Source organism: Brienomyrus brachyistius, chromosome 10 (assembly GCF_023856365.1).
Source record: "Brienomyrus brachyistius isolate T26 chromosome 10, BBRACH_0.4, whole genome shotgun sequence".
Classification (NCBI taxonomy): Eukaryota; Metazoa; Chordata; class Actinopteri; order Osteoglossiformes; family Mormyridae; genus Brienomyrus; species Brienomyrus brachyistius.
In genome coordinates, this window is record NC_064542.1 from 27,388,425 (window position 1) to 27,413,892 (window position 25,468).

A 25,468-nucleotide genomic window follows, 5' to 3' on the forward strand; every position below is an offset into this window, starting at 1 on the left:
GGGAATTCAATCAAGGCAAATTTTAATGCACAGCAGATATGATCCACGACGTTAATAAAAAAAGCAACAACTGTATAGTGCATTCGAAGAATTTATAAAGAAACCCACCCTGTACAGAAGTCCAGTGTCCTCACTTCTAACCTAAGATCATTTACCATTAATATATGAGGTTTGTATATATGAGGTTTAGACTCCCTACACGTTCCTGCACGTCTCGCTCCTGTCTGTCACGGCCTTCACAGCCTACTTGCAGTAAACATCATACTTCAGCTTGGTACCCAGCATGGTCCCAGCCAGGTGCTTCTCGAAAGCAGCGTCCATCTCCTGGCTCTGGTCCGCAGTGAAGAGGTTCTTCCAGTCTCCCACCTCGCCTGGAAGGCAGGAAGGGTGCAGGAAGCTTGTGGGATTGCACTAAACCCATCACTGAAAATATTCGTCCCTATGAGAGGCTTACAATCGTCGTGCTTTCTCAGCAGATACTGGGGGGGCTGTAAATATATCAGCGTTCCATCCTGGAGCAAAGCATTTTACAAAAAAAAACAACAGCAATCTTATGTGGCTCTGATTGGAGAGGCATAGGTTCGAATCCCAGGCTCAGCAGCGTGATGTCACCGTTGGGTCCGTGGGCTTTGGTGGCTTGATGGTTAGGGAAGTGCACTTGTAATTGAAATATTGCAGGTTCGAATCCCTGACCAACAAGGCACCACTGCAGTACCCTGAGCAAGGTACCGCCCCCGGGCGCTGAATTAGCTGCCCCCTGCTATGTCGTGACATCACATATGGGTTAAATGCAGAGTACACATTTCATTGTTGTGTGCTGTGGTGTGTCAACAATGACAATTGATCACTAAATTCTAATAAAAAATAAAAAATTATGTTGCATTGGATAAAATGTGAATTTGATGTAAGTCTCCTACCTTGAAAATCAGCATTTTATACGATACATATATCATATAAGGCATGTGACTATTGGCATAAAGTACTCTGATAAGCATGTGCTTGGCTGAAGGAGAACCTCAGACGCCCCAATGAACATGCTTGTGGCTGGGAAGTGGCAGAGATGAGAGGAGAATGGCCGAGGCCATCCTGACCCACCTTTCCTGAATATAATGTCGGCCATTTGTCCATACGTGCTCCTGGAGCTCTCCTTCATCGCCTCGAAGCCGCTCGCCTTGGCGATGCTCTGGACCTGCTCCTCAGTTAAGCTGTACCCATAAAACTGGGTGATCCGCTCGATCCCTTTGCACAGGTTCTGAACAGGAGTGGGAATCCCGGTTCAAATGAAGATGGGCATATCATGTGACCTCATCACACATAAAGAACATTCCAGGAACAGAATTAAACTGTTACGGCACAACTGAAAATATTATACAGCATCTCTTGAAGCCTCAGGAAATGAGTATGGTTGTATGGTTTTTCAGTCTTACCCTTCTGATCTGAGACCTGGGCTATGTCTGAGAGGTTTACAAGGCTGACCCCGGTGTTGTGTTGTCTTTCCATACCCTGGAGGTCCCTATTAACAGTGAGACCTGGAACTTCAGGTTCCTCAGGGGTCAGGAGGAAGCCCATTGCTTCACCTGAATTACCTGCTTCATGTCCTCAAAGATCACAACCAAAACGTTGGGGTCGTTGATATGCTCCTCCCATGCCAGGGCGTAGTCAAAATAAGAACCCCAGGGGACTGTAAGGAGGAGATGGAAACAGACTTACAAAGCCTTTGCACGTCATAAATCGGGGTTTATGGGAGATACGTTTAATAAATGACACATTTATGTACTTGAACATTTTAGAGAATGCCAATTATGAAAAGCAGAATTTGCATGGATATACCTAAAGATCTGAGGTCTGGTTCCTCCAGAAAACACTCAACAGTGAAATGGCACGCTATAGTAAAGAGGTCATGTTGCTGTCCCCTGAGTTTTTATCAGTAGATATTAGTCTATACAGCCTAACTTGATATGAAGTACAAGGAAGGTGTATGAACAATGACTAAGCCTCTTACGGGCCCAAGGAAAACTCTGCTGGTATTTACATAGCAATGTGAAGCCATTTCCTAACTGTCAGCAGACGATTCTGGTCTGTGGTTAAAAGAGAGTGAAGTTGTGCTGTGTTGCAAAAAAGTTAAATGTTGAAAAGTTCATCAGATCACGTGTGAAAGTTCCCTGTGAAATTCTGGCAATTCCACAGAATCAGGAGAGGCGAGTATCTGTAAACTTTACACTAAACATTACTTACATTTTACATGAAATTACTCTAATTGGTAGGTGAGGCATTTGTCAATAAATTAAAAATAAATATATATATATATAAAGAAATACTTTTTTTCCTGAGGTGTCTGTGAGCATCTGTGTGTGAGATTACCTTCTCCTTGCATGAAGTCCGAGTAGAACTTGTCCCAGGACTCAGCGGTCTGCAGCACTGGGTTGTTGTTGGTGAAATGAAAGTAGGAGACAGCTGTGTCTTTAGGGTTCCGGAACATAACCACGATCTACGGAGAGACAGCGGCCCGACAGCTCAATCCACCCAGTCATTGTTCATGAGTGGAAATTAAAATAGAGCACAGCACAGCCCTCAAGTGTGGAATGGTTTGCCAGCTCATGTTCGGGATGCGGCTGCCCCCCCATCCAGGGTTGTTCCCTGCCTCGTGCCCATTGCTTCCGGGATAGGCTCCGGACCCCCCGCGACCCAATAGGATAAGCGATTTGGAAAATGGATGGATGGATGTTCGAGATGCCAAACTGCTCTCAGTCTTTAAATCTCGACTTTGACCTCGTCGACCTTGGATCACCGCGGGGATTTTTTTCTCCTCACTTGGGAGTTTTTGGTTCCTCTCCTCCGTTATCATCTGACTTTCTTTCATTCGTCTTTTTATCTTCCCTTTTCCCCGTTCACTCATGTTAAGCGCCTTGGGGCAACCCTGTTCTGAAAGGCACTTTATAAAAATAAACTGAAGTGAACCGAATGTTGGCTAAGGACTTACGCATGACCACACTTCACTGGCTGCTTAAAGTTTCAGAAAAACCCATTTGTGTTAGAATAAGAGCTGGTCATTGTCCCTGAAAGGGAATCAGTATTAAAGTCATTATAACCAAGCTGCTTTTAACAAGCCGTAGCTGTTACATAACATGGAAGTCAGAATTCTAACCTCTGCACAAAGGAAGTGAGCTTGGCCTCTGGAAAGACGGGATTAACAAATGTGTGCAGCGAGAACGAACCTTGGTCTTCTTGGCGAAAAAAGAAGAAGGCATGTTCTGGGGTAGCAAGTGTGTCCCGAGGACTCTGGGAGATGGTAAGTCAGCCAGCATCTGCGGCACAAACACAGTCAAAGGAGGGTCACATGGCCTGCACCCAGTCGCCATAGCAAACTGGCCTCATGACACAAATTCTGTTCTGAGGGTCAGGTTTGGGGCACATAGAGCCACGTAATACACATACGTGACTTCATGTCCTCAAACAGAACACTGCTCTGTGAAAGAGGTGGGTAAACTGCAGGAGTTCTGAAATGGTACTCAAAAATCTTTCAGCACAGTGTGGATAGTATGAAGCATATGAAATCTTTAAGGCACACGGGGTGCATTGTGGGTACTTGTAACCCAGAATAGTTGTTTAGGGCAAAACGATGGAAGTAGTGTTTGCTTGGATATGACAGCACTGGTGTCCGGGGTCCAGCTGTGTTGAACATGAAGGACAGGCCTCCGGTCAGCCTCTAGTGTGAGGTGAGGTGAATGTCTGAACACACCGTGCTCTCTCAGTCCAGCTGAGCAGTAGAGAGTATGAGGTAATGCATCTTCCTTTTATATGCTTGACTTTGTCAGATTCCAGACATTCAGGTTGCACCTCTGCTATTGTCTCTAAAACTTATATTCTCAATACTTTGCCCACCCTCAAACTAACAGCCTTATCAGCTGCCTCAACGACAACTCAATGACATATTTATAAAAAGCAAGATTTCTCAAGGCTTCTCCTGAGCCAATGCAAGGTAGTTATATATATGCAATGATGCCTCACAAACGTCAACTTATTTCTCAAATCCCTCAGGTTCATGCATGCTAAGGTTACAGGGTTTAGTACCTGTTGCTTAGCCGGGCTGAGAAACTCAATCAGTGGATGCACCATTATCTGACTTTCTGTTCCTTTGACAGCAGCTACAATCTTCTTCAGAACCCCAAACATCCAGTTGAAGCCTGGGGAGGAAGCAACTATTTTTTGTACAGGCTGAGGAGAGCGTTTACTTTCAGAAAACCAAGGTGAGAGGGGCAAGTATTGAAAATCCGAAGATTGTTATCCACGGGCCCCATGGGGCTCCATCCCATCCAGGCACCTCAAATTCCTCGTTTCCAACAACACGGAGCTGGTGCTGGTGCAGGACTGGTTCTTGCCTGGTGCCTTCAGAGAACCAGCCTGCGTTTCCACTGGTTTTAAAAAAGAACGTAACAAAAATGTTACGTAGCGGAAGTCGGTAAAGTAAACTTAATCTGTATTTAATTTTTTGGATTAATTTTGCCGAGCCGAAAACAAGTTTCCGGAGTATGACTCGTTGCGCCCTGTCTCTAGGGGCTATATCCACTTTTGACTCCTTAAAGGTTCCCCGTCTGTGTGTGTGACTGAGTGTATTGTTTATTTTCGCTTGTTGTTTCATCGGTGTCGTTTTACGAATCGCGCAATAAAAGTCTGATTAAAAACTAAACTTTGCAGTCCACCTCATGATCTCTTCGCCGCGATATTTTATTTATTTAAACTAGGACATATTTATACGTTATTGTTAATATATTTATACTTTATTATTAAATCTGGCCAGCAGATCGATCTTTCATTTTTCACAGAATTAAAAAACCGGTGTTAGGTTGCATTATTTATGTGAATTATACAAGTTTTTCGTGCAAGTTAATATTTTACGTAAAATATCTTATTTTCACCAAATACAATCCATACCGTTGTAAGCTTTTTACAACGTTTTGTCTCGTAAAGGCTCCCTCGTCTGTGTGTGTTAGTTCATTCAAACAACCGCTGTCCTTCTAAGCATCGTGCAATAATGCTGAAGTCTGAACTGAACTGAAACTGAACCAGCCCCGGTATCGCGTTGGTGGAAACGAGGGTAAAGAGACTAAGCAAAGACGCGGAGCTGGAATGCTGGCTCTCCTCAGGAGGACGGCCCACGTCTCTGTCGCTTTGACAGGCTGGACGGATTTCAGTCCCATTATTCATTTTCACTGGGAGATGAAACAGTCCGGTTATCTTGTGGTTACTCGACAGCTCTTCAGTAATTATGCAACGTCTGTTGTTTACGTTTAGATTTATGGTACTAATTCCACGAGGATAAAATATGTCACATGTACATAAACGTGACGTATAGTGCATGGATAGCTTCAGTAACACAAGAATATCTCTGCATCGACTCGGTCGGTTACAGGCATTGACGAAAGTTTCTCACAGAGTTAAAAACAGAGTTAAGAGATTAGTTAAGTAATCATATTTTAATTCTACTACTATATATATATATGAAGTAAAAATGTCATATGTCTCTTAAAGGGCCACAGCAGTAATTTCTAATATAAAGTTGCATTTACCACATTTGGGGAAGGCCACCAGCATGACGTCATCTGGTCTGGCTTCTAAATTCACGAGGGCCTTCAAATTCTCCTCTGGGGTCCTGATGATGGGGTACAGAATCCCATTGTACCTGAAGACCTTGTCCTCATTCTTCATTGCATGAGCTTTTTCCAGATTGGTATCTAAACGGATCTGGCCGCTCATGTTGAAGTTCTGGAGCAGCTTTTTGGTCTGAGCCCAGGGTTGGAGTCTGGATCTGCAGCTGGAGTGCTGCATTTTGAACTTTGCGAGTGCGTGTGTCTCCTGAGTGAAGCTCCGCCCCCTGCACACAACCTGCATGAGATCTTTGAGTTTCCTGGTTCCCGTCCTGCTGAACAGAAAGTCTGGTTTCCCCGTCTCTGACACGAACGCCGTCCGCTTCAGCTGCCTGCCCTCCACTAGTGCAGGTGGGTGGGAATTTGCTGTGGGACATTTGAATTGCTGAGCAGACCAGGGGCAGGTTCTGCTGCTTCAGAAGAAAAGTGCCATGAACATGAATAAGCTAAACTGTAAGGAATTCGGGTCAAGAAGGTACTGGCCAGTCGGAATGAAGATGCTAGTCCACACACCTTTATTCTAGCGTCATTCTAACATTTGCTCACACTCTTGTAAGTTTTGGAATTTTCACAATGATCCCTGAGATGTTTTTGAAATCCGAAAGCAATACTCTTCCCCCAAGAAACACAGGAGTGAATTCAGCTCACTCTGCATCTGCATCAAAACTTGCTGTCCACGACTTTGTCCTCTGTGTTACCCTTCCAGGTGTTGTGTAACCAGTTCCATGCGACAGCATTCCTCGCATCATTCCTGTGATATCTGGCATGATGGTATCAATCTGCTCTGCCCTGAAGTCCACAGAGACCCTCTCTCGCTACGAAGCCAAGAGCAGGGCACAGCGATCACAACAATGATTTTTTCTACCCTTTTCTTCTGAGAGTGATATAAGAACCTACTGATAAGATCTTATGGAAAATTGATGAATGTTAATTGGTTGACATAAGTTTGGTGCCAAGTGGTGCTTCTATAGATACAACGGTATAGGTTAAGGGACTGACTGACTGAAGCAAACAGAAAAGACCCAAGATTGTTTTATGCACGTTTTATAAGCTTTTGGAGTCTCACAAGAAGTTATTATACCTCATACCGTTATCTTTTGGCAACTTGGTCTTGGATTTTATTGGTTTACCATTTGTTTCAACAACAGTAAAGTAATTCAATGATGCAGTAATATAGCCTTGCAGTTACGGATTGTCATATGCGGAAGAAATAGGTATATTAAACGTTTCTTTTTAGTGAAATCATTTGTCTAAATAGTCCATATACACTGACTAAATAAGCAAATAAAAATCAGGATACGTTGCAATTTCCCACGAACTCTTACTTAGATTCCACTGATTCAATTTTGCGTTATATATTCGTTTTATTTTTGAATACTTGCATAGTGCATCTGCGATGGGCTGGCCCCCATCCTGGGTTGTTCCCTGCCTCGTGCCCATTGCTTCTGCGATAGGCTCCAGACCCCCCGCGACCCAGTAGGATAAGCGGTTTGGAAAATGGATGGATGGATGGATGGATGGATGCATAGTGCATACTGTATTAGAACACGAATAACTTTGGTTTCGTTTAAATTACCAAGATCTTCGGACCAGCAAACATACGATCAGTTCACTATCAGTTAAAATCTGGTGGCGCTCATGCTTCGTGAACTAGAAAAACCATCCGATTGAAACTAATCATGAATTGATGGCATATTTGCTTGCCATCACAGGTGCCCTCACACCCAGATATCTCAAAGCATTACGTGCCAAACAATGTCCACAACGATTCACTTCATTCTTTCGTGCACGCAACCAGACAAGACCGAACTCGTGCGCCATCTCACTATACATTCTCGGCGAGTCGTTATCATGTGATAATTTGATATTATTAACTTTTCAACGTGTTAGCGTGACTTGCAGATTTAGTATGACAAGTTTAGGCAATATTGTGGCTACGATAAGCAACTCATTGATCCGGAACAAGCAGTTGGAAGATAGATGGATTTAACAATTTTAAATAAACATATTAAATTAAAGTGAGACCGTAGTAGGTGCGCGATTTTGAAAACTGAAATTCCTGGCACCAGAGGAGAGGTTTGGCATTCAAAATAGAGTATAAGCTCTGTCCCTACAGTCCATGAATGGGAGTGCTACTGAGAATAACCAGTGCTCCTGTGGGAATGAAGATTCCACAGCCTCAGCTGAGAGAAACTCCAAATAGGCCTGTTTGGTTGTGACTCAACAGTCAGCGACAGTGAGACCCACGGACAGGATGCGCACAACCGAGTGATCACTAATGAAGTAATATTTATTTATTTAAATAGGAACAGTGCATATTAATGAACAATTAAAATCAAATGTAATGTGCCAGATTCAGCCAGCAGGCTAATTTTCATCTGTTGTGCTACGGCAGGTGCTGATGTACTTCCTTAAGTCCCGTGTCTTGGTGCAAGTCGAACGAGGCAAAGAATCCAACTCTTGCATCACTAGTCAGATCATTCTTGTGTATCTCACTACTTCAACGCCCTCGATAGATATTCGTTTAAGGGATAGATATGCTCACATTCTTGTACTGCAATTTAAAGTGTTTGTAAACTTTCCTTAATTGTTATTTTGAACTGAGTTCTTTCTATTTACATTTGAAGCCTTATTTAACGTTTTGGATTTTCAGACTTAGCAAGATTTTAAATAGGATTATTCGTTTGTTTTCTTTTTACTTTTATATCACTTTACACAAAGTTAATATTTGCAGAGTTGCAACTTCCACAACTTGGAAGGCAGGTTAACTATTTTGAGTTACTTATTTGTACATTTTTTGTACTACTTGCACTTTAAATTGTATTATTTAATTAACATTTTCATTTTATTGTGATTTGCTCCAGGTACTCCGGTTTCCCCTTACAATCCAAAAACATGCTGAGGCTAATTGGACTTGCTAAATTGCCCGTAGGTGTGCATGTGTGAGTGAATGGTGTGTGAGTGTGCCCTGCGATGGGCTGGGCCCCCATCCTGGGTTGTTCCCTGCCTCGTGCCCATTACTTCCGGGATAGGCTCCGGACCCCCCGCGACCCAGTAGAATAAGCGGTTTGGAAAATGGATGGATACATTTGATTAAGCTATCAAGCTTAAGTTTAAAATTCATATGATTTGTGGGTCATTATTTTAGTTTGCAGTGAGAACTTATGTTAAAGCAGAATCTGGACAACAGGGTTACATTCACTGGTGTGCAGACTTGAGCAGGGCAGCTAAAACATGCACTGGAGCCCAGAACAGGAGCAGCATCCACTGGAAGCAGAGATGGTCGTTGACTAATCAACTAATCGGGGGGAAGAAAACTGCCAAAATAATCTTTAATTGCAGCCCTAGTGGCCACATCCCCATAAACCCACCTTTCTTTACCGTTTCCTGGTTTCTGTTTGAAGATTTTACTCTACCGTAGCTGAATTAGTATTTACTGGAAAAATCAACTAAATAAAATCTGGAAATGAAATTAAAGCCTTATAACCCGCTGCTTTACTTAAAAAAATCATAGCAAGTGTTGGGCCCCTGAGCAGGGCCCCTAACCCCCAATTACTCCAGGGACTGACTGACCCTGCTTGTTGAATTGGACGTTACTTAAAATCATCTTCTAATTAAACAAATGTAAATGTACTGGAAGTTCAACCCACAAGGGTAAAGTTTCCAAACTTTTTCTCCCAGCTCAAAACACCCCTACCAGGTATTCGACATTCTTGATTGGCTGGGAGCGAGATGGAACAAACGAATAATTATGAAATGTGAGGGGGACACGTGATCATTTATGCTTTTTAAGGGAAGGGTCTGGAACACAGTACAATTACTAGTAAACAATGTCAGTTAAAACAAGTGTGAAAAATTAGGCCTCGTTCGATATTTTAAAAATTCATTATTATTTCGGGCATATTCCGTGCTGTAATAATGCAGTCTGCTTCCAATTTTACTAGACGAGGTGCGCCGTTTACTTCCAAGTCTCAAGTCGACGGTGATGCTGACATACCGGCAGGGGGCGCCGCTGAGCGCTCACTCTACCACCGTGGTGTCACACCTAGCGACTTTAAGTTTAATTGCGTCCCAAAACGACGAACCTTTGAAAGTGAACGATTTGGACACATCTCCTAGCGCCATGCCGCTGTATATATACTTAAAAATGATGCTTCGGATAAGTATGGGTTCACACCAGTCTCAAGAGATATTCCACTGCCATCTGCTGATCATATTTGTATCTTATATTGTTGACCGCCTCAAAACGTATGAAATACATAATGAGAACATACTGTAAGGCAGTAAAATGTAGGATCGCACGTCTTTCGCTTGCGTCTTGCATATAAGCAGCATCCACGCTGCCTTTGCAGGCGGAAGCCTGATGCGGCGCGTTCGAGATGCGACGTCCGACCTCCCCTTTCTCCTTACTCGCCAGTGATGCGCCGTCACATGGACCGCCGTGTCCCATGACTTTACCAAACACTGATGCGCTTCAGCTTCTTGGATACAAAAAAAGACGGATCGCTTATTTACCCGTGCGAATGCATTAGCTGGAAATGGTCGCAATTTAGGGCGACTTCTGGACTCAAGTTTATGCAGCCCGTTTAAAAATGGAGGCTGGTTCATTCAGCTGTATTGCTGGACAGAGGAGAAGTAGCTGGTTTATATTCTATTCGCTGTTATTGCTAAGTGATGCTTAAAGCCATCTCCCAAGCGGGTCTGCTCCGACTCCCGTTTTCGGCATCTAGGCTGTTAGGAACACCTTTTAATAACTAATGACCTGCTATTTATTCCTTTAAAGAAAATATCGCTGGTCGGCGACCTCACAGCTACTTGCATCGAAGAGCTTTCGTCTGCTCCCAGACATTTTAAACCAGGTGGGTAAAATCTGTATAAATATGGGTAAAAGCACAAGGTGTGCTATTATTACGTAGAAAATGTCTAATGCGGAAAGGGTGAATGCGATCCCCAAATTTCTAAAAATGTTTTATTATGATCCCAGCCCACGGTGACGGATCTTCAGTAATGGATCCTGTCGATCGCGTGCGGACCGCGTTCCGGGCGGCGGCGCCGACTGCTGTCCTTCCGCTTTCGGAGCCTTTATAACCCCCGCAGCTCACAATTAGCAATTACAGGTTTAAGCATTTTTTTGTGGGGGAAAAAAATGATCGAATGCGTTAGTTATCCACTGCTTAACAAATAACTTTAGCCATAACAACCTGCGTACTATTTGAATTGCAGTCGCATGGAAGAGGCTGGAGCATTTATCTAATTGACACTTTGCTCTGAATGTGGCAGCCGTACTGTTTGGGGATTTCGTTTTGTTTTGAAACAACAGAACATCAAATGTTAATATTTTTCCGCTGTCCCTGTGCGTGTCACTCTCTCCCACAGCCATGTCGAACGAACACGCCCCCCTGCTTACCTATGGCCTCTTCAACATGGTGGGGGAAACGGGGGCACCGGGGTCAGGCTCTGCCGACTCCACACCCACAGTGGCCTCCACCCGCAGCCTGAACACCTTCTTTGGTGTGGTCGTGCCCACTGTTCTCTCCATGTTCAGTATTGTCCTCTTCCTCAGGACCGGTGAGTTACTGTGTAAATGGCTCTCAGAGTAACCTAGAGTAACAAATTAGGTTAGTTGCTGGGCTTGGATTTCCGATGGGCCACTGGATTTGTGGGCTTTGTAAAATTGTTGTGGAAGACCCCCTCACTCGCTCTGCAAAATATATTGGGCGGATGTTTAAGCTCTCACAAACCTCTCTTTGTACCATCATAATTTTTATGCAAATGTTATAGTCTGCCACACAATACACTGGCTAAATAAACTAGTTGATCTTCAAAATCTAGGGAATGTTGATAATGATAATGGTTTGAGTACCAGACCAATGGCCTGTACTACAAAGTGGGGTTACTGGTTTATTGGGGTAACTTGTCAGATTTAAGGTACCGCAGTTTAAATGGACTTCATATGCGTTCGCTTACATTTTGCCCAGACCACCTTAAATCCGACAAGTTACCCCGACTAGCCAGTAACCCCGCTCCGTAGTACAGGCCACTGGGCTAAGCTCCACAGAGTTTATCATCGGTGTCGAGTCTCTCTGAGGGTAAGCTGTGAAATCTTACAGTAAGTGTGGAATTCGAGCTTTGTAGAGCTGGTGCCCTCCAGGCCTCGAGGCTCTCAGTGTTGAACTTTTGCTGCTAAACCGTTGATTTAATATTCACTTTGTTTCCTTTAATTTTTTATTTTGTTTTATTTAGTTACAACGGGGGTGGCACAGTGGTTAGTGCTGCTGCCGTGCAGCAAGAAGGTCCTGGGTTTGATCCCAGGTCCTTTCTGTGTGGAGTTCGCATGCTCTCCCCCTGAGTGTTTGGCGGGGGCTCTGGTTTCCGCCCACATTCCAAAAGTGTGCAGGATAGGCTGATTGGTGAGTCTAAATTGGCCCTGCAGTTGTGTGAGTGTGTGCGCCCTGCGGTGTGTTGGTTCCTGCCCGGGGTTGGTTCCAGCCTGGTCCCCCTCACGACTCCAGTTGGGATTAAGTGGTTGTGGTGATGGATGGATAGTCACTATGTTCCCAAACTCTGTAACTCTCTCCCAGAAAACCTAAGAGCTACTGAATGTCTTCGAAAACTGGGCTGAATGCACATCTCTTCACCTATGATAATCAATCGTTTTCTGCATTTATTTTCTGCACTTATTTTATTATTCCTTCTTTTGATTATTAGGATTTTTTTGTGTTTTCTTCTTCTTTTAAAACTTCTGTAAAGCACTTTGTAAACCCTGGGGTAATACAGTGCTTTACAAATAAAGATTGTTTGTGTGATTAAATGCTATATTTTCCAAGTTCGTTTGAAAGGAAGGAGGGATATTACATTTTCACGATAGTGCCACAGTATACAAATTAACATTCTACAGGTCAAATAGCGTGTTTTTGCATAAACACATCATGGCAAGTGTGGGGAAGAGCTGTGTGATCGCTGTGAAACTTTGTGGATGTGGATGTGGATGTGGATGTGGATGTGGAGTGCTCGTTTTGTTAAAAAATAGTTGTTGAACTCCTTCAATTCCCTGCAGGATTTGTTATTGGTCATGCCGGGCTCCTGCAGGCCCTCATCATGCTGGGAGTGGCCTACGTCATCATCTCCTTGACGATCCTGTCCATCTGTGCTATCTCCACCAATGGTGCCGTCCAGGGGGGTGGGGCTTATTGTATCCTTTTGAGGCCAGTATTGGACACATATTGACCCATATAGCTTAACAAACAATCATAGCTGCAGGCCAGAAATGGCTACATGCAGCAGATGAACTTGTCTTGAGTAATATCGGTCAGGCCAGACTAATCGAGATCAGAAAATGAGGTCTATGGAAAACGGTTTGGTTCTTTTCCACCTCAGAGGTTGGGTGGCCCGTCCTGTACGCAAAGTGACCCTTAACTCAGCTCGCTGCAGTCATGATCAGCCGATCGCTGGGCCCGGAGTTTGGTGGAAGCATTGGGCTCATGTTTTACCTGGCCAACGTGTGCGCATGTGGGGTCTACGTGCTGGGCCTGGTTGAGGCCATACTCGACGTTTTTGGGCAGGCTGAAGGTCTGTGTGCTAAGGGAGTTACTTAGCTGGCTCTACATCTGACACCTCAATCTGCATTATCTAAAGTTCTGCTTTTAAAGCTAAATGTACAGCGTATTATAGCCCGTTGCAGGGCATGTTGAGAAGGGGCTTGTGGGAGTTTTCACAAAAATGTTCTAAAGGCAGAAGCAAAAATGATTAGTTCAGAGAGATAACCAATCAGATTGTGGAGCAGGTGGGTCAAAGCAATTACATGAGATACCTTGGTCCCACCTCCTCTACAATCTGATTGGTTATCTTTCTAAACCAATACTTTTTCCTTCTGCCTTCAGAATATTTTTGTGTAAGTATTACTCCCATGAGCTGAGAAGAGCACAGAGCATGAAGGCTGCTGGTTTGAGTCCCTTGATTGTTGGGCATTGGATCTTTGAAAAGGGCTTTAACCTAAGTTTTTTCTGTGAAATATCCAGATGCTTGAAGTAGAACTTTTCACAGGCTTAAGTAATATATATATATATATATGTAGCCTTATGCTGACATTAGCAGTGTCCCGTGTCCAGTCCAGTGTCCCTGACTGTATCTGGGTTCCTTGGTCCTCCAGGCTCCTCACTGTCGGACAGCATGCAGGTGCTGCCGCAGGGCTACTGGTACCGGGTTCTGTACGCCTCCGCAGTGCTGCTCCTCTGCCTGTTGGTCTGTCTGGTGGGCTCGCACATCTACTCCCGCGCTGCTTTCCTCATCCTCGTAGTGGTGACCATTTCACTGCTGTCCATTGTCGTCAGTCCCCTGGCGCTCGGGCCTCGCAGCTTCATCATCAGCCACCAGGGGGAGCGCAACAGCACGCTGGTATACAATGCCACCTACACTGGCTTCAGTCGGACCACGCTGAGGAATAACTTGGGCAGTGAGTGACTGGTTTCTATATTCTTGTCAAGACGGGGGTTCTGGTTACGGGGGGAGGCCAGCATTTGGTAAAAAGAAAGGTGGAGTTCTTGATGAGTGTATTGGGGCTGAGAGGAAGTTGCTCTTGGGAGTTTTACTTACACAAAAATGTTCTGAGGGCAGAAAGAGACCAATCAGATGTCTTGGTCCCACCTCTGGTTACCTGGACCCACTTCCTCTACAATCCGATTGGGTATCTCTTAACCAACCATTTTTCGTTCTGCCCTCATTTTTGTGTAAGTAAAACTCTCATGAACCAGAGAATTGAGTGTGATGGGATCCAGACTGTAGTGTAACAATGGGTTTGGTTAAGGTTTTGGAACAAAGAAAAGGCTCTAAAAACAGTGAGGTGGGGTTACCGGCGAACAGCAAAGTTAAGGCGCCATAACCTCTTTGTTGTCTCTCCACCTCTCCGGTCCCCGTCCCTCCTTTCAGCGGGATACTCGCTGGATTACAGCACCAACACCGTCATGACGTTCGCCACCGTGTTCGCCGTCATGTTCAATGGCTGCACGGGCATCATGGCCGGGGCTAACATGTCAGGTTAGCGTGCTGTTATTCTCCACTTCTCAGACCCACATGTCAGAATGTTCTCTGCTTCCCATTCTCCCTTCCTGGGATGGGCACTTAGTCACTGCTACTGTGACTAAGGATGCTGTTGGGGTTAAGCAATATGCTGATACAATATCGCATCGTGATATAGCCTAAACCAGGGGTCTCCAACTCCAGTCCTGACGAGCTACAGTCCAGTTGGTTTTCCATCCTACCCGGCTTCTGAGGAGCCACACCTGTTCTCAGGTAAATACCAGGAAGGGGTGTAGCTCATCAGAAGGCAAATCGGACAGAAAACTTACTGGACAGAAGTGCACTTTTGCTCAGAACTAAAAGCACAAATTAGCATTAGAACATATGCAAATTAAGAATTAGAACTAAAAACTAGTAATTATTCATAATTTTTTTCCAAAAAGTTATCGATATCTAGTTCAATGGCTAGATTGCTTCAGTTCCCAAACCTCTCCTCAGGGGCACCTCAGCCATTCCATGTGCTTATTAAATTTCACCACCAGCTCATTAAATTAATTTAATTAGTTTACAAAAAGTCAATAACATATTAGTATACAAGGCGTGCTAGTTGTTGAGTCAAAGAATGCATGGCTGTATTGGACGGTTGCTGCGAATACAGGGGTGATTTTAGGAAAAGTTTTGAAATAGCGAAGCAGTCATAGTGTCTTAGTTTCACACCAAGATGAAGATCATTTTAACATCATTGCCTTTGGCTGCCTAAGGCTTTTGTACATTATTGTATTTCTGCTGTAGTTGTAATGTTATGATATCTTGAGGTGGGTTTCTGTGGTACTTTGACGTAAATAAGCAGTTTTCTGGTTGGGTGGGTGGGTTTCTGTGTTATTGTCCTGGTAGTTATCCGAGTATCCTGCTCTTTGATCCTGTTGAATGAAAACACGCTATAGCATTTTGTGGGAGGGGGGGCATGTTAAACCCTCGACCTTGTCATTCTGGTTTCACCCACTGGACTCCCACTCTGCGCAGGAGAACTGAAGAATCCCAGTGAGTCCATCCCTAAAGGGACCATCATCGCTGTGCTCTACACCTTCTTCATCTACCTGCTCCTCTTCGTGCTCATCAGCTCCACCTGTGACAGGTCTGTGCAAGTGCATCCTGGAAGCCCCCGTAAATAAATAATGTTGGATGATAAGAATCGATCAATGATGTGACACCCAGACGGTAACATTGCAACACTGGTGGCGATCGTGCCTTTTTTAATGATGAAAATGTTCAAACTGACATAATTAAAGTAGAAAACTTTTGTTTTTGTAACCTCCCCCCCAACAGAGTGTGTGTGACAAGTTGGACGTTTAAATAGTTTGTTCCATTCAGTGTCTGTTTCCATTATTGCCCACCCCTAACTAAAAGAGAATTTAGGATTTTTAATGACCGATTTTGCATGCATACATTTCCTGCAAGCTGTTCATATTCATACCTCAAATTTACCTTTTTTAAGCATGTAAGTTTCCAAACCCGTTTCAGACATAACTATTACCAAACACATGACTGTCTGTAAGTGCGACGCTGACCACCAGGGGGTGCTCTCGATGTCCCTGTGTTCCGACAGGGTTCTCTTGATTCAGGACTATGGCTTCTTCCAGCGGATCAACATCTGGCCACCCTTCGTCACCATCGGCGTCTACTGCACCTCCCTGTCAGCCGCCATGAGTTCCCTCATTGGGGCGTCTCGCATCTTACATGCCCTCGCTCTGGACCAGTTATTTGGTGAGAGGCGGGCTCACCTGGAACGGGGCGGGGCTTAATAGCTGCCACCTCACTGGTTCTCTGTGGTTCTGATGCGTACTGTACTCCACCTATCCTCAGGGCTGCCCCTGGCTCCGGCCACCATCACCTCCACTTCCGGGAATCCTTGGATGTCGGTGGTGTACACCTGGGCCCTCGTACAGGTGAGCGGGGTGGGGGAGCCCTACGCATGGGTTCTGGTTCACGTGGGACCCAGTTGGAGTGGCTGGAGGAGTGGTGCAGTGATATACAAACTCCAGTATCTCTGTCCTCTGGTATTGGATGGGTTAGCAGCTCCAATTTCTTCAGACAGCTGGTTGTTGGGTCTGTATCTCAGCTGCAGGCCAGCTGGTGATCAGCGAGTAATGTTACATTAAATTTTGCCATTGCGCAAAGTAGAAGCACTCAGACAAAAATGTGCATTTCGGCATCTAATGTAAACGTGCAAAATAGCGTAAAACCATAACAGAGGAGTCATCAGTCATGACCTGTATGTTGGAAATGCATTATGTGTGGGATATGGATGGGATCACCTAATCTCAGTAGCAAAGTTCAGAACGAAGTGTGTATGTAGTTTGCAAACTGATTCAAGTGGCTGATTCAGGCCTGATAAGAAGCGTCTGTAATTTCCACAATTCCGTCCGGATGTCAACATCAAAGATAGTACATTTAAATGGAAATGACAACAGAATCTTCATTTTCAGGTCCCTTTAACATAATAATGAAACTCCCCCCCCCCCCCCCCCACCAACCGTGCAGTAGCTTACAAATCGGTGTGTTCCGCAGTGCTGAGCTACTCTGCAGCTACTGAACACCTTGATGCAGTAGAAGTTGTAGGTTTAGGCTGTCGGATGTTTATGTGGAAAGCTCAGTACCCGCTCCAGCTCCATTTTTAGCGCATAAGTGCTGGTTTTGCTTTACGAAATAGAGGTATGCCTTCATAGACATGACCGTACTACCAAGAAGACAATTCCAATGGACTACTATTACTGAAAGAGGTCTGTATTAACTAAAATACAGAAGGTAATTGGCTCCTCAACATTTACTGGGCGGGACTGTAATGAGTAAAGAAATTGATTGATTAAAATTGCGAACCTTGTCTAATTGCTTTAGTTTCAGTACGACCCCAGGTCAAAATAATCTTGTCTGAATTGGAGGCTGAAGTTGTACTTGTGAAGGTTCCTGGTTTGCAGTGGTTTGACCAGCCGCTCCCCCCCCCCCGTCTGCAGTGTGTGGTCTTTGCTGGGCAGCTGAACTCCATCACCAGCCTGGTCACCGTGTTCTACCTGCTGGCCTACGCCGCGGTGGACCTGGCTTGTCTGGCCTTGGAGTGGGCGTCTGCCCCCAACTTCAGGTAACCTTTGGTGGCTTCGCCTCATTCCTCCGTCTTGTTCACTCATGAGAGCTTGTACCTCCCTCCTCTTCACCTCAGTTCATGCTCTGTTGGTCTGTCTCTGTGAAACTGAGCAGAGTATGTATCCAAACTGAAACCTTAAATTTAATTTGCTTCTTGATAAATCAGTTGGGCTTCTGCGTTGCCTCCTCTTCCCCGCCTTCCTCCTGACCCCTCACTTTCTCTCTCTCTTCCCCTCTCTTCTGCTCAGGCCTACCTTCCAGTTCTTCTCCTGGCACACATGCCTGCTCGGCATCATGGGGTGTGTGGTGATGATGTTTGTGATCAACCCTGTCTACTCCTCAGCCAGCATCGCCCTTCTGCTGCTGCTGCTCGTCTTTATCCACTACAGAGCCCCCACCAGCAGCTGGGGTTACATCAGCCAGGCGCTCATCTTCCACCAGGTACGCCGTGTCTGGGTCACATGCTTTCACCTACTTCAACTCACTCCCATATGATTACTAGCCAGGCTATTACACACAGCCAATGCCTACTTTTGTGTAAGGCGCATGTAGCTGTTTCTACTACTGTAACTGAACTGAACAGCTCTGATATTCTACCAGACTAGACATAGACTAGACATAGACTTGCTCTGAGTCGTTGAGACCTGATCCAATCCAACCAAAACCTAGAATCGGGGCAGCCTAAGACATAAGCAACCTAGGAAGCTGCTTAAAGCCCATTGGCCACCAGGGGGCCCCCATCACATCAGCCTGTGAAAATGGAAAGGAAGATGTCAAATGACATCTAGGCTAATCACATTTTGCCCCCAAAAAAGGCTGACTGACTCTTCCTAGAATACCGGAAGCAGGCTTTTCAATATGCATTTTGCAAAAACATTTCAAGAATGACTCTATAATCCCCCGTCGCCTCCTCTGCCCTGCTTGGCTCCACTCTCCTCCGACCTGGCTGTTCTCCAGGTGCGTAAGTACCTACTGATGCTGGATGTGCGGAAGGACCACGTGAAGTTCTGGAGGCCGCAGGTGCTGCTGATGGTGGCCAACCCGCGCTCATCCTGCCAGCTCATCACCTTCGTGAACCAGCTGAAGAAGGGTGGTCTGTTTGTGCTGGGCCACGTCCAGCTGGGAGACCTGGGTGAGGAAGAGGGGCTGAGGTGGGGTGACCGGCTACCCGCATACTGCCTGCGGGGCATGTGGAGGCAGTAGGTCTGAGGATTCGTGGAGCTGAGATGTTGCTGCAGAGCTGACATGTCAGTGTTACTCATGTAGGGCTGTATTGCTGAGAAGTGGAGGTAATGTGTCAGAGATCAGAGATGATGTAACTAGCCAACGCAGAATGGAAAAGTGATGGATGTTTGTGGAATGGAGATCTCCTTATGGATAAATGGATGGATGAATGAATGCATAGATATAAGTAGACAGACAATATACAGTATTTAGCAAAAGTTTTAGGGTGCTTTTCCACTGTACCAGGTACTGTACTTTGAGTACTTCAAGGTCCACTGGCATAAAATCTGGTACTGGCGTCAAACGACATCACAATGCGAGGCAGGCCAAACGACATCACAATGCGAGGCAGGCCAAATGACATCACAACGCGAGGCAGGGTTTTTTTTATGCTGAATTCAAATAATGGCTCTAGTATATTATACGGCTGGACGAAGCACGATATAAATGCCAACATTGCATGTTACCCACATGGAATTCTTGCGTTGCTAGGGAGCTAGATTAAGGCCTTTCCTTACCTTCAATTTTGAACAGACAATATAGTGCAGGGAGTTTAATTTTCGCTAAAACATTTTTACCGTGTCATAGGAAAAAAAAGCTCAGCAAGTTTTGTAATTTTAATCATTATTCCTTTTCAAAATGATCTAGTATATGTTTAAAAATCAGTTTAAAGTTTACCTCCGCTGCTTTTGCATGAGCACTGCATGCGTTCTCTGAGACAGTCATGCTGTCATGCTAGTCATGCTGTTTAAATCGCTCCTAGACGGGTTTGTGAGAAATTTATTGACCTCCTTTTTTGCTTTATAAATACCCCAATATTTATTACACCAATATCACATTGCAATCCTAGTTGCCTAATGCTGTCCTGATCTTCTTGTATCTGTTCTTCCAACCGGATGCAGTGTAAGATTGGGTCACTTCATTTGTCCACGCATCCATTATTATTACATTAATTGTTTTTTACTTTGTTTATCGTTATTTTCTGAATTCACAACTTTTTTTTCCAAGATGCTCATTGCATTGTGCTATTTGCGCAATCGATTTGACAAAGAAACCGTTTTAAGGTTCCATCCCAAAGTACCCGAGTTGGTTTGGCAGGGAGTATTTGCTACTGGTACTTGACCAGAAGCCAATGGAGAACTGAAAGTACTGAAAGTACTGTATCAAAAATACAGTACCAGGTGCAGTTGAAAAGCACCCTTAGGCAGTTAATGAAAATGATGTTTTAATGACCTTCATGTTGCTGTGCGTCTGTAATAATGGCAGCTTAACCACATCAAAACCTCTCCTAAAGCCACCCCAGGATTTCGCACTTTGTATGACTAATCAATGCCTTATTGACTCTTTTTTTAACTAATTAAATTGTTTTCTGTTGGGGAAATTTTTATAAATACATGGAATGGCTGAGGTGCCCCTGAGGAGAGGTTTGGGAACTGGAGCTGTGTTCATTTGGCCATCCAACTAGATATCAGAAACTATTTGGACAACCGAAGAACTTCTTGTTCTGGGTACGGAGTGTATATCTCTGGGAAGATACACTCCCTACCCGAATAAATAGCTTTAAGCATTTCGTTTGACTTTGGCATAGTACTGCATCTGTCTGTGATGTCGGCGTTCAGTACTGCTGGCTGTCCCATCATAGTACTGTATCTGTCTGTGATGTCGGCGTTCAGTACTGCTGGCTGTCCCATCATAGTACTGTATCTGTCTGTGTTGTCGGCGTTCAATACTGCTGGCTGTCCCATCATAGTACTGTATCTGTCTGTGATGTCGGCGTTCAGTACTGCTGGCTGGGGAGCTGTAGGGTTATATAGCCTGACGGCAGCAGGATGAAGAGATCGCCAGGAGCACTTCCTGCGGCACCTTAGGGGAATGAGCCATCTGTATCTCATTGAGCTGAGATGGCAAAATATAATTATGAAGTGAACGTACAGTCATGCAGTTAAGTACCATCCTTGAACTCGGTATCGGAGATATCTAACCATGTTTTGTGTTTTGTCCCTCCTTCTCCCGTCAGACACTCTGCCGTCAGACCCAATCCAGCCCCAGTATAACTTCTGGCTGAGTCTGGTTGACAAGCTGGGGGTGAAGGCCTTCGTGGACCTGACTCTGTCCGTCTCCGTCCGGCAGGGAACACAGCACCTGCTCAGGATCACGGGACTGGGTGGGTCCTGCTAACCCTCATCCTCCTCTGATTGGCTGACTCTCTTCGCCCTTTCTTGCTTTGTGATTGGGCGGATCTTCCGTCTCTCACTCTCATTGGGTAGATGTCCCCCCTCTACCTCTATTTTATGGATGTCTGCATGTTGGTTCACCACGAGCTGCATGTAGCATAATGTCCTTCGATTAGTAAACCCTATAGGATGAATAATGCAATGCACTGCTTTTACTTAACATGCAAATCGTCCATTTTTCCCTCTGTCTCCCACAACAAGGTAATTCTGTCTGCCCTGTTGGCTTTCAGGGGGCATGAAGCCCAACACGCTCGTCCTGGGTTTCTATGACAACTGCGTGCCAGACGACTACTTCCTGCAGGACCCCGCTTTCTGTGAGGGGGTTGCGGGACCCGGCAGCAGCAGGGGGGACAACTTTGGGGTGGACCTGCCATCCCTCCAAGCCCACTTCCCCCCTGTCCGCGGCTCGGAGTCTCCCCGCTCGCTGTCTCCGGAGGAGTATGTGGGCATCATCTCCGACGCCATCAAGATGGGCAAGAACGTGTGCCTGGGCCGCTGCTTCTTCCAGCTGGAGGGAGGCCAGACTGGGGCATCGCCCACGGCCTCTGGGGCAGAGAGGACCATTGACGTGTGGCCCCTGAACCTGCTGAGGCCCGAGAACAGCGGCTATGTGGACGTCTGCAGCCTCTTTCTGCTCCAGATGGCCTGCGTGCTCAACATGGCCAGCGGGTGGCGCCGCGCGCGGCTCCGCATCTTCCTGTGCGTGGAGGCGGAGTCAGGTGACCAGGGCTGGATGGCCAAGGAGGAGACCCTGCGTGACCTGCTGGGAAAGCTGCGCATCCGCGCTTCCATCAAGATCGTGGGCTGGGACGCTGTGGTGAGGCAGTACAGGCCGGGTGGGGGTGCTGGGGGGGAGCGGCGGGCCGGGACTCCCGGGGGAGGCGACGTAGGCGAAGGGGAGCTGGGGGGCTGGGCCAGGCAGGCCCCAGGTGTCTCTGAGGAATACCTGTCAAGTGTGAATGCTTTGGTGATGGAACACAGTGCACAGGCCGCCGTCCGCTTCCTGTACTTGCCCCGCCCACCGGCTGGGTCCAACCAATCGCAGAAGTACCTTTCTCAGCTGGAGGTCATAACCAATGGTCTGGGTCCGACCCTTTTAATCCATGGTCTTACTCCTGTTACATGTACTGAGCTCTGAGAAGATGGTTCTTTTTTGCTTTCATGTGCTTCGCCAATGTAGTTTCTTTCTGCGTCTCTGTCTACCTGAGTCCATGCGAACTAATAACTTTTTCTATCCAGATCTCTCTCGAATGTGTGTTTGGAAAAGGATGGACTATTTTTAGATCTTTGCCTATTCTAGCCCTTTGGATTTATTCACGGTTACGTTGGCTCTCTTTCGTCAACCAGGCTGGTTATATTCTTGCAGTGGGGGTCTGTTTGTGCCCCAGGGAGCCAATGAAAATTCACAGGCTCTGTTTTTTTGTGACTAAATGCTGAGAATGAGGCAAAATCGTCATAAAACTAGCTGTCGTTTTCTTTTGCCGTACCATAGAGAAAAATAGCATTTCAACTATTTCAAGTACTTTTTCAAAATTGTAAGACTGCACAAAACACCTTAGCCGTTATTATGTAAACAATAGAAAAATGGCACAAAATTAACATTTAAGTAATTTGGTTTGTGCATCTGTATGTCTGCTAAAAACCAGTTGTGTCTCAATGCTGTGTTGATATTGCGGATATCCACCCACGCCTTTAATAGAGGTGCCCTTTTTGTCCCTAAAAGACACAGTTGCTGTTACCAGCTAATCTCAGAATGCATCGGTCTTCCCCGTAAAACAAGCAAGGCGGGGAGGAATCCCTGACTCTCCCATTCAAATTTCAAGTTTTTTTTTCCACAAAGCAACTCCGTTTTAATCAAGTCTTCCTTTTCATAAACATATAAATGGTTCAGGACTGTAGATGCCAAGCTGCCTGCAACGTCACGCATACGCTGTAGTCGGCTGGTCTCCCGTCTCCTCCCACGGCATTAGAAAATTTACCATTATTTAACTAGTTTGTCTGTTTTTCCGATTCCAACTTTTCGCGCACAACTGAAAAAACCCAGAATGTGGGGCAAGATATACATACATTCCGCATCAAACTGGTGCCTGTGGAAACCAGGGAAGATTCTCAGGGTTAAGGGAAGGCAATTTATTTTGTTGTGGACCAACCAGACATTTTATCAGGCTTTTACTTGCTTATAACCGGTAACTGTTAATGTAAGGGGTTTACTTTCCAGAAAAAAACTGCTAGCACATTTAAGACGTTACTATTTAACAAGCTTGAGCAAACTTACCCAAAGCCTCCGCCTTCATCTCAGAGTGATTCATTGTATATAATGTATAAGTAAGATCTAACGAAGTCCCCCCCCCCCCTTGCCTGATAACAGTTCTCTGATAGGAAGATTGTAGGCTGTTAACTTATTTTATTAAATCTTATTCATGTTTAAGACCAGGTTTTTATTTAATGTTTTATATATTAATAGAGAACGTTTACGATGGTAAGGATGATGACGTGAACGTAGGAACTAAATAAAATGTTCATGTTTTTATGCGAATTGAAGCTTTTTGATTTTTGTTTATCATCCATATGTTATGACACTGCGCTCTTAAGCGCTGGCTGTGTTCGCTCTTCGTGTTACTACCTTGTTAACGCTGTTTTTAAGTGGGAAACTGAACTGTCAAATTCAGCCGCTTCTTTCTCTTTTTCCTAAAGTGAAATGCTGCTAGATCCCCACACTTGTATCGAGAATCAGCCCTGTGTATCATTAGCGGATGTGTATAAATAAATGCCGCACACACTTGTCAGCTGCTCCAGATTTGGTCATGCATGTTAGCCCCTGATTTAATGTAGATCCCACGTCCGTTGTTCAGTGTTTCTTGCTCAGTGTCTTACTCCTCATCAGTTATTCTCGGTTTTTTTTTTTCGATTCACGTGGAAGGTCCGCTTTACTTCTCCTTTTTCAATGATCTTCGTCCCAAGTTAGACGGTGCAAGTGACCCAGCATTTTAATCTTTATATTAACGAACACACAGTGGGCACAGTGTTCAGCTTTATTTGTAATTCAGTTGCAGCAATATATTCTGAAATATTTTACCGAGGAGAATTGATGTGGACGATGTGTTATACATTTTCATCTTTGCTGCATAATTTAGCATAAACAAAGTTATGCATAACTTTCCCGACTAAGCTCACCGTAACCAAAGCCTCACTGTAATATGCATAATTTGTTACAGCTAACATAGCCTTTCTTCGGCGAATGTTCAATGTATACTGGCAATAAAGTGCAAAACACAGTCATTTTATTATCATCGTTAATCATAAGTGCGTGTTTTTTTAAACACAATATAAAGAAAAACATTTGCAGCGTCCAGTCGGAGTGCCTGCTTAGTATATTGTATATGTATCATTCTCTGTTACTATTCATTTCTCTCTAATGCACAGACCTGCACGCCTGAGTCCTGTAGCCTTGGCCTGTGGGCAGTGCGCTACCAGGGTCTCCACACCCATGTGGCCGCAGTCTCTGTCTTGCTGATTGGGCTAAATACATGCCGGTATCTGCGCCGATCACTAACCACTTGTGCGCTTTCGGCCGTTTCATAGGCGAGCAGGTGCATCTGTCCAGCGGGCAACGGCGGTGCGTGCGGCGATGGATGGGTATCCAGCGGGGAAGGATCACAGTCGGATGGGAAAGAAACGTCGTGGACCTTCGGGGCAGGGTAAGAAAATGGGGCAAACTGTGGAGACTGTTCCGAAATTCTATGGAGCAAAGCGGCCCTGGCGGCGCCCCGGACCCCTTCACTGGCGAGGAGAAACTGGCTGGCTTCGTTTGCGCAATCTGCGTAACCAGCGCAAAAGCGGCTCACGGACATGGCGAAGTCAGCAGGATCTGAAAAGAATATGTTAAAATATAGACAACACACCTACGACTGAATGGGAAAGTAAAGTAAAGTAAAACGGATAGACCCACAATGGGTTGTGACACACATTTGATTTAATGACTTTTGTAAGTAAGTATAATTAATTCACCTGGCGCCTGTGTTAACGCTTTCAGGTACCGAACCGTTAGTTCAAGGATGTCCGCTTTCTCCATCTTCGACCTGCAACAAGACTGTAAGGAACAACCCCACCCAGTTAAAAACTCTGATGGCATTGCAAGCTTCACATTTGATGGAATCAAAACTTTTATGGTCGCACAATTAAAAACTGACAAATACAACTTGTACTTTACCA

At 45.2% G+C, this 25,468-nt stretch overlaps 2 protein-coding genes across 2 annotated transcripts; one reads left to right on the top strand and one right to left on the bottom strand.

Moving 5' to 3' along the window:
• Positions 1-5: 5 nt before the first annotated feature.
• Positions 6-5,812, bottom strand: LOC125750779 (sulfotransferase 6B1-like). The gene is made up of 7 exons (XM_049029022.1): positions 5,568-5,812; positions 4,072-4,184; positions 3,216-3,305; positions 2,362-2,488; positions 1,587-1,681; positions 1,096-1,252; positions 6-371 (listed from the first exon to the last, which is right to left on the bottom strand). Exons 1-7 carry the CDS (start codon positions 5,752-5,754, stop codon positions 244-246), a joined length of 897 nt encoding a protein of 298 aa, XP_048884979.1. The 5' UTR covers positions 5,755-5,812; the 3' UTR covers positions 6-243.
• Positions 5,813-9,925: 4,113 nt separating this feature from the next.
• Positions 9,926-24,553, top strand: LOC125750776 (solute carrier family 12 member 9-like). The gene is made up of 14 exons (XM_049029018.1): positions 9,926-10,504; positions 11,022-11,213; positions 12,703-12,837; positions 13,077-13,214; positions 13,795-14,097; positions 14,571-14,678; positions 15,684-15,795; positions 16,267-16,424; positions 16,524-16,606; positions 17,672-17,796; positions 18,047-18,239; positions 18,756-18,930; positions 21,040-21,186; positions 21,487-24,553. Exons 2-14 carry the CDS (start codon positions 11,024-11,026, stop codon positions 22,392-22,394), a joined length of 2,775 nt encoding a protein of 924 aa, XP_048884975.1. The 5' UTR covers positions 9,926-10,504; positions 11,022-11,023; the 3' UTR covers positions 22,395-24,553.
• Positions 24,554-25,468: the final 915 nt, after the last annotated feature.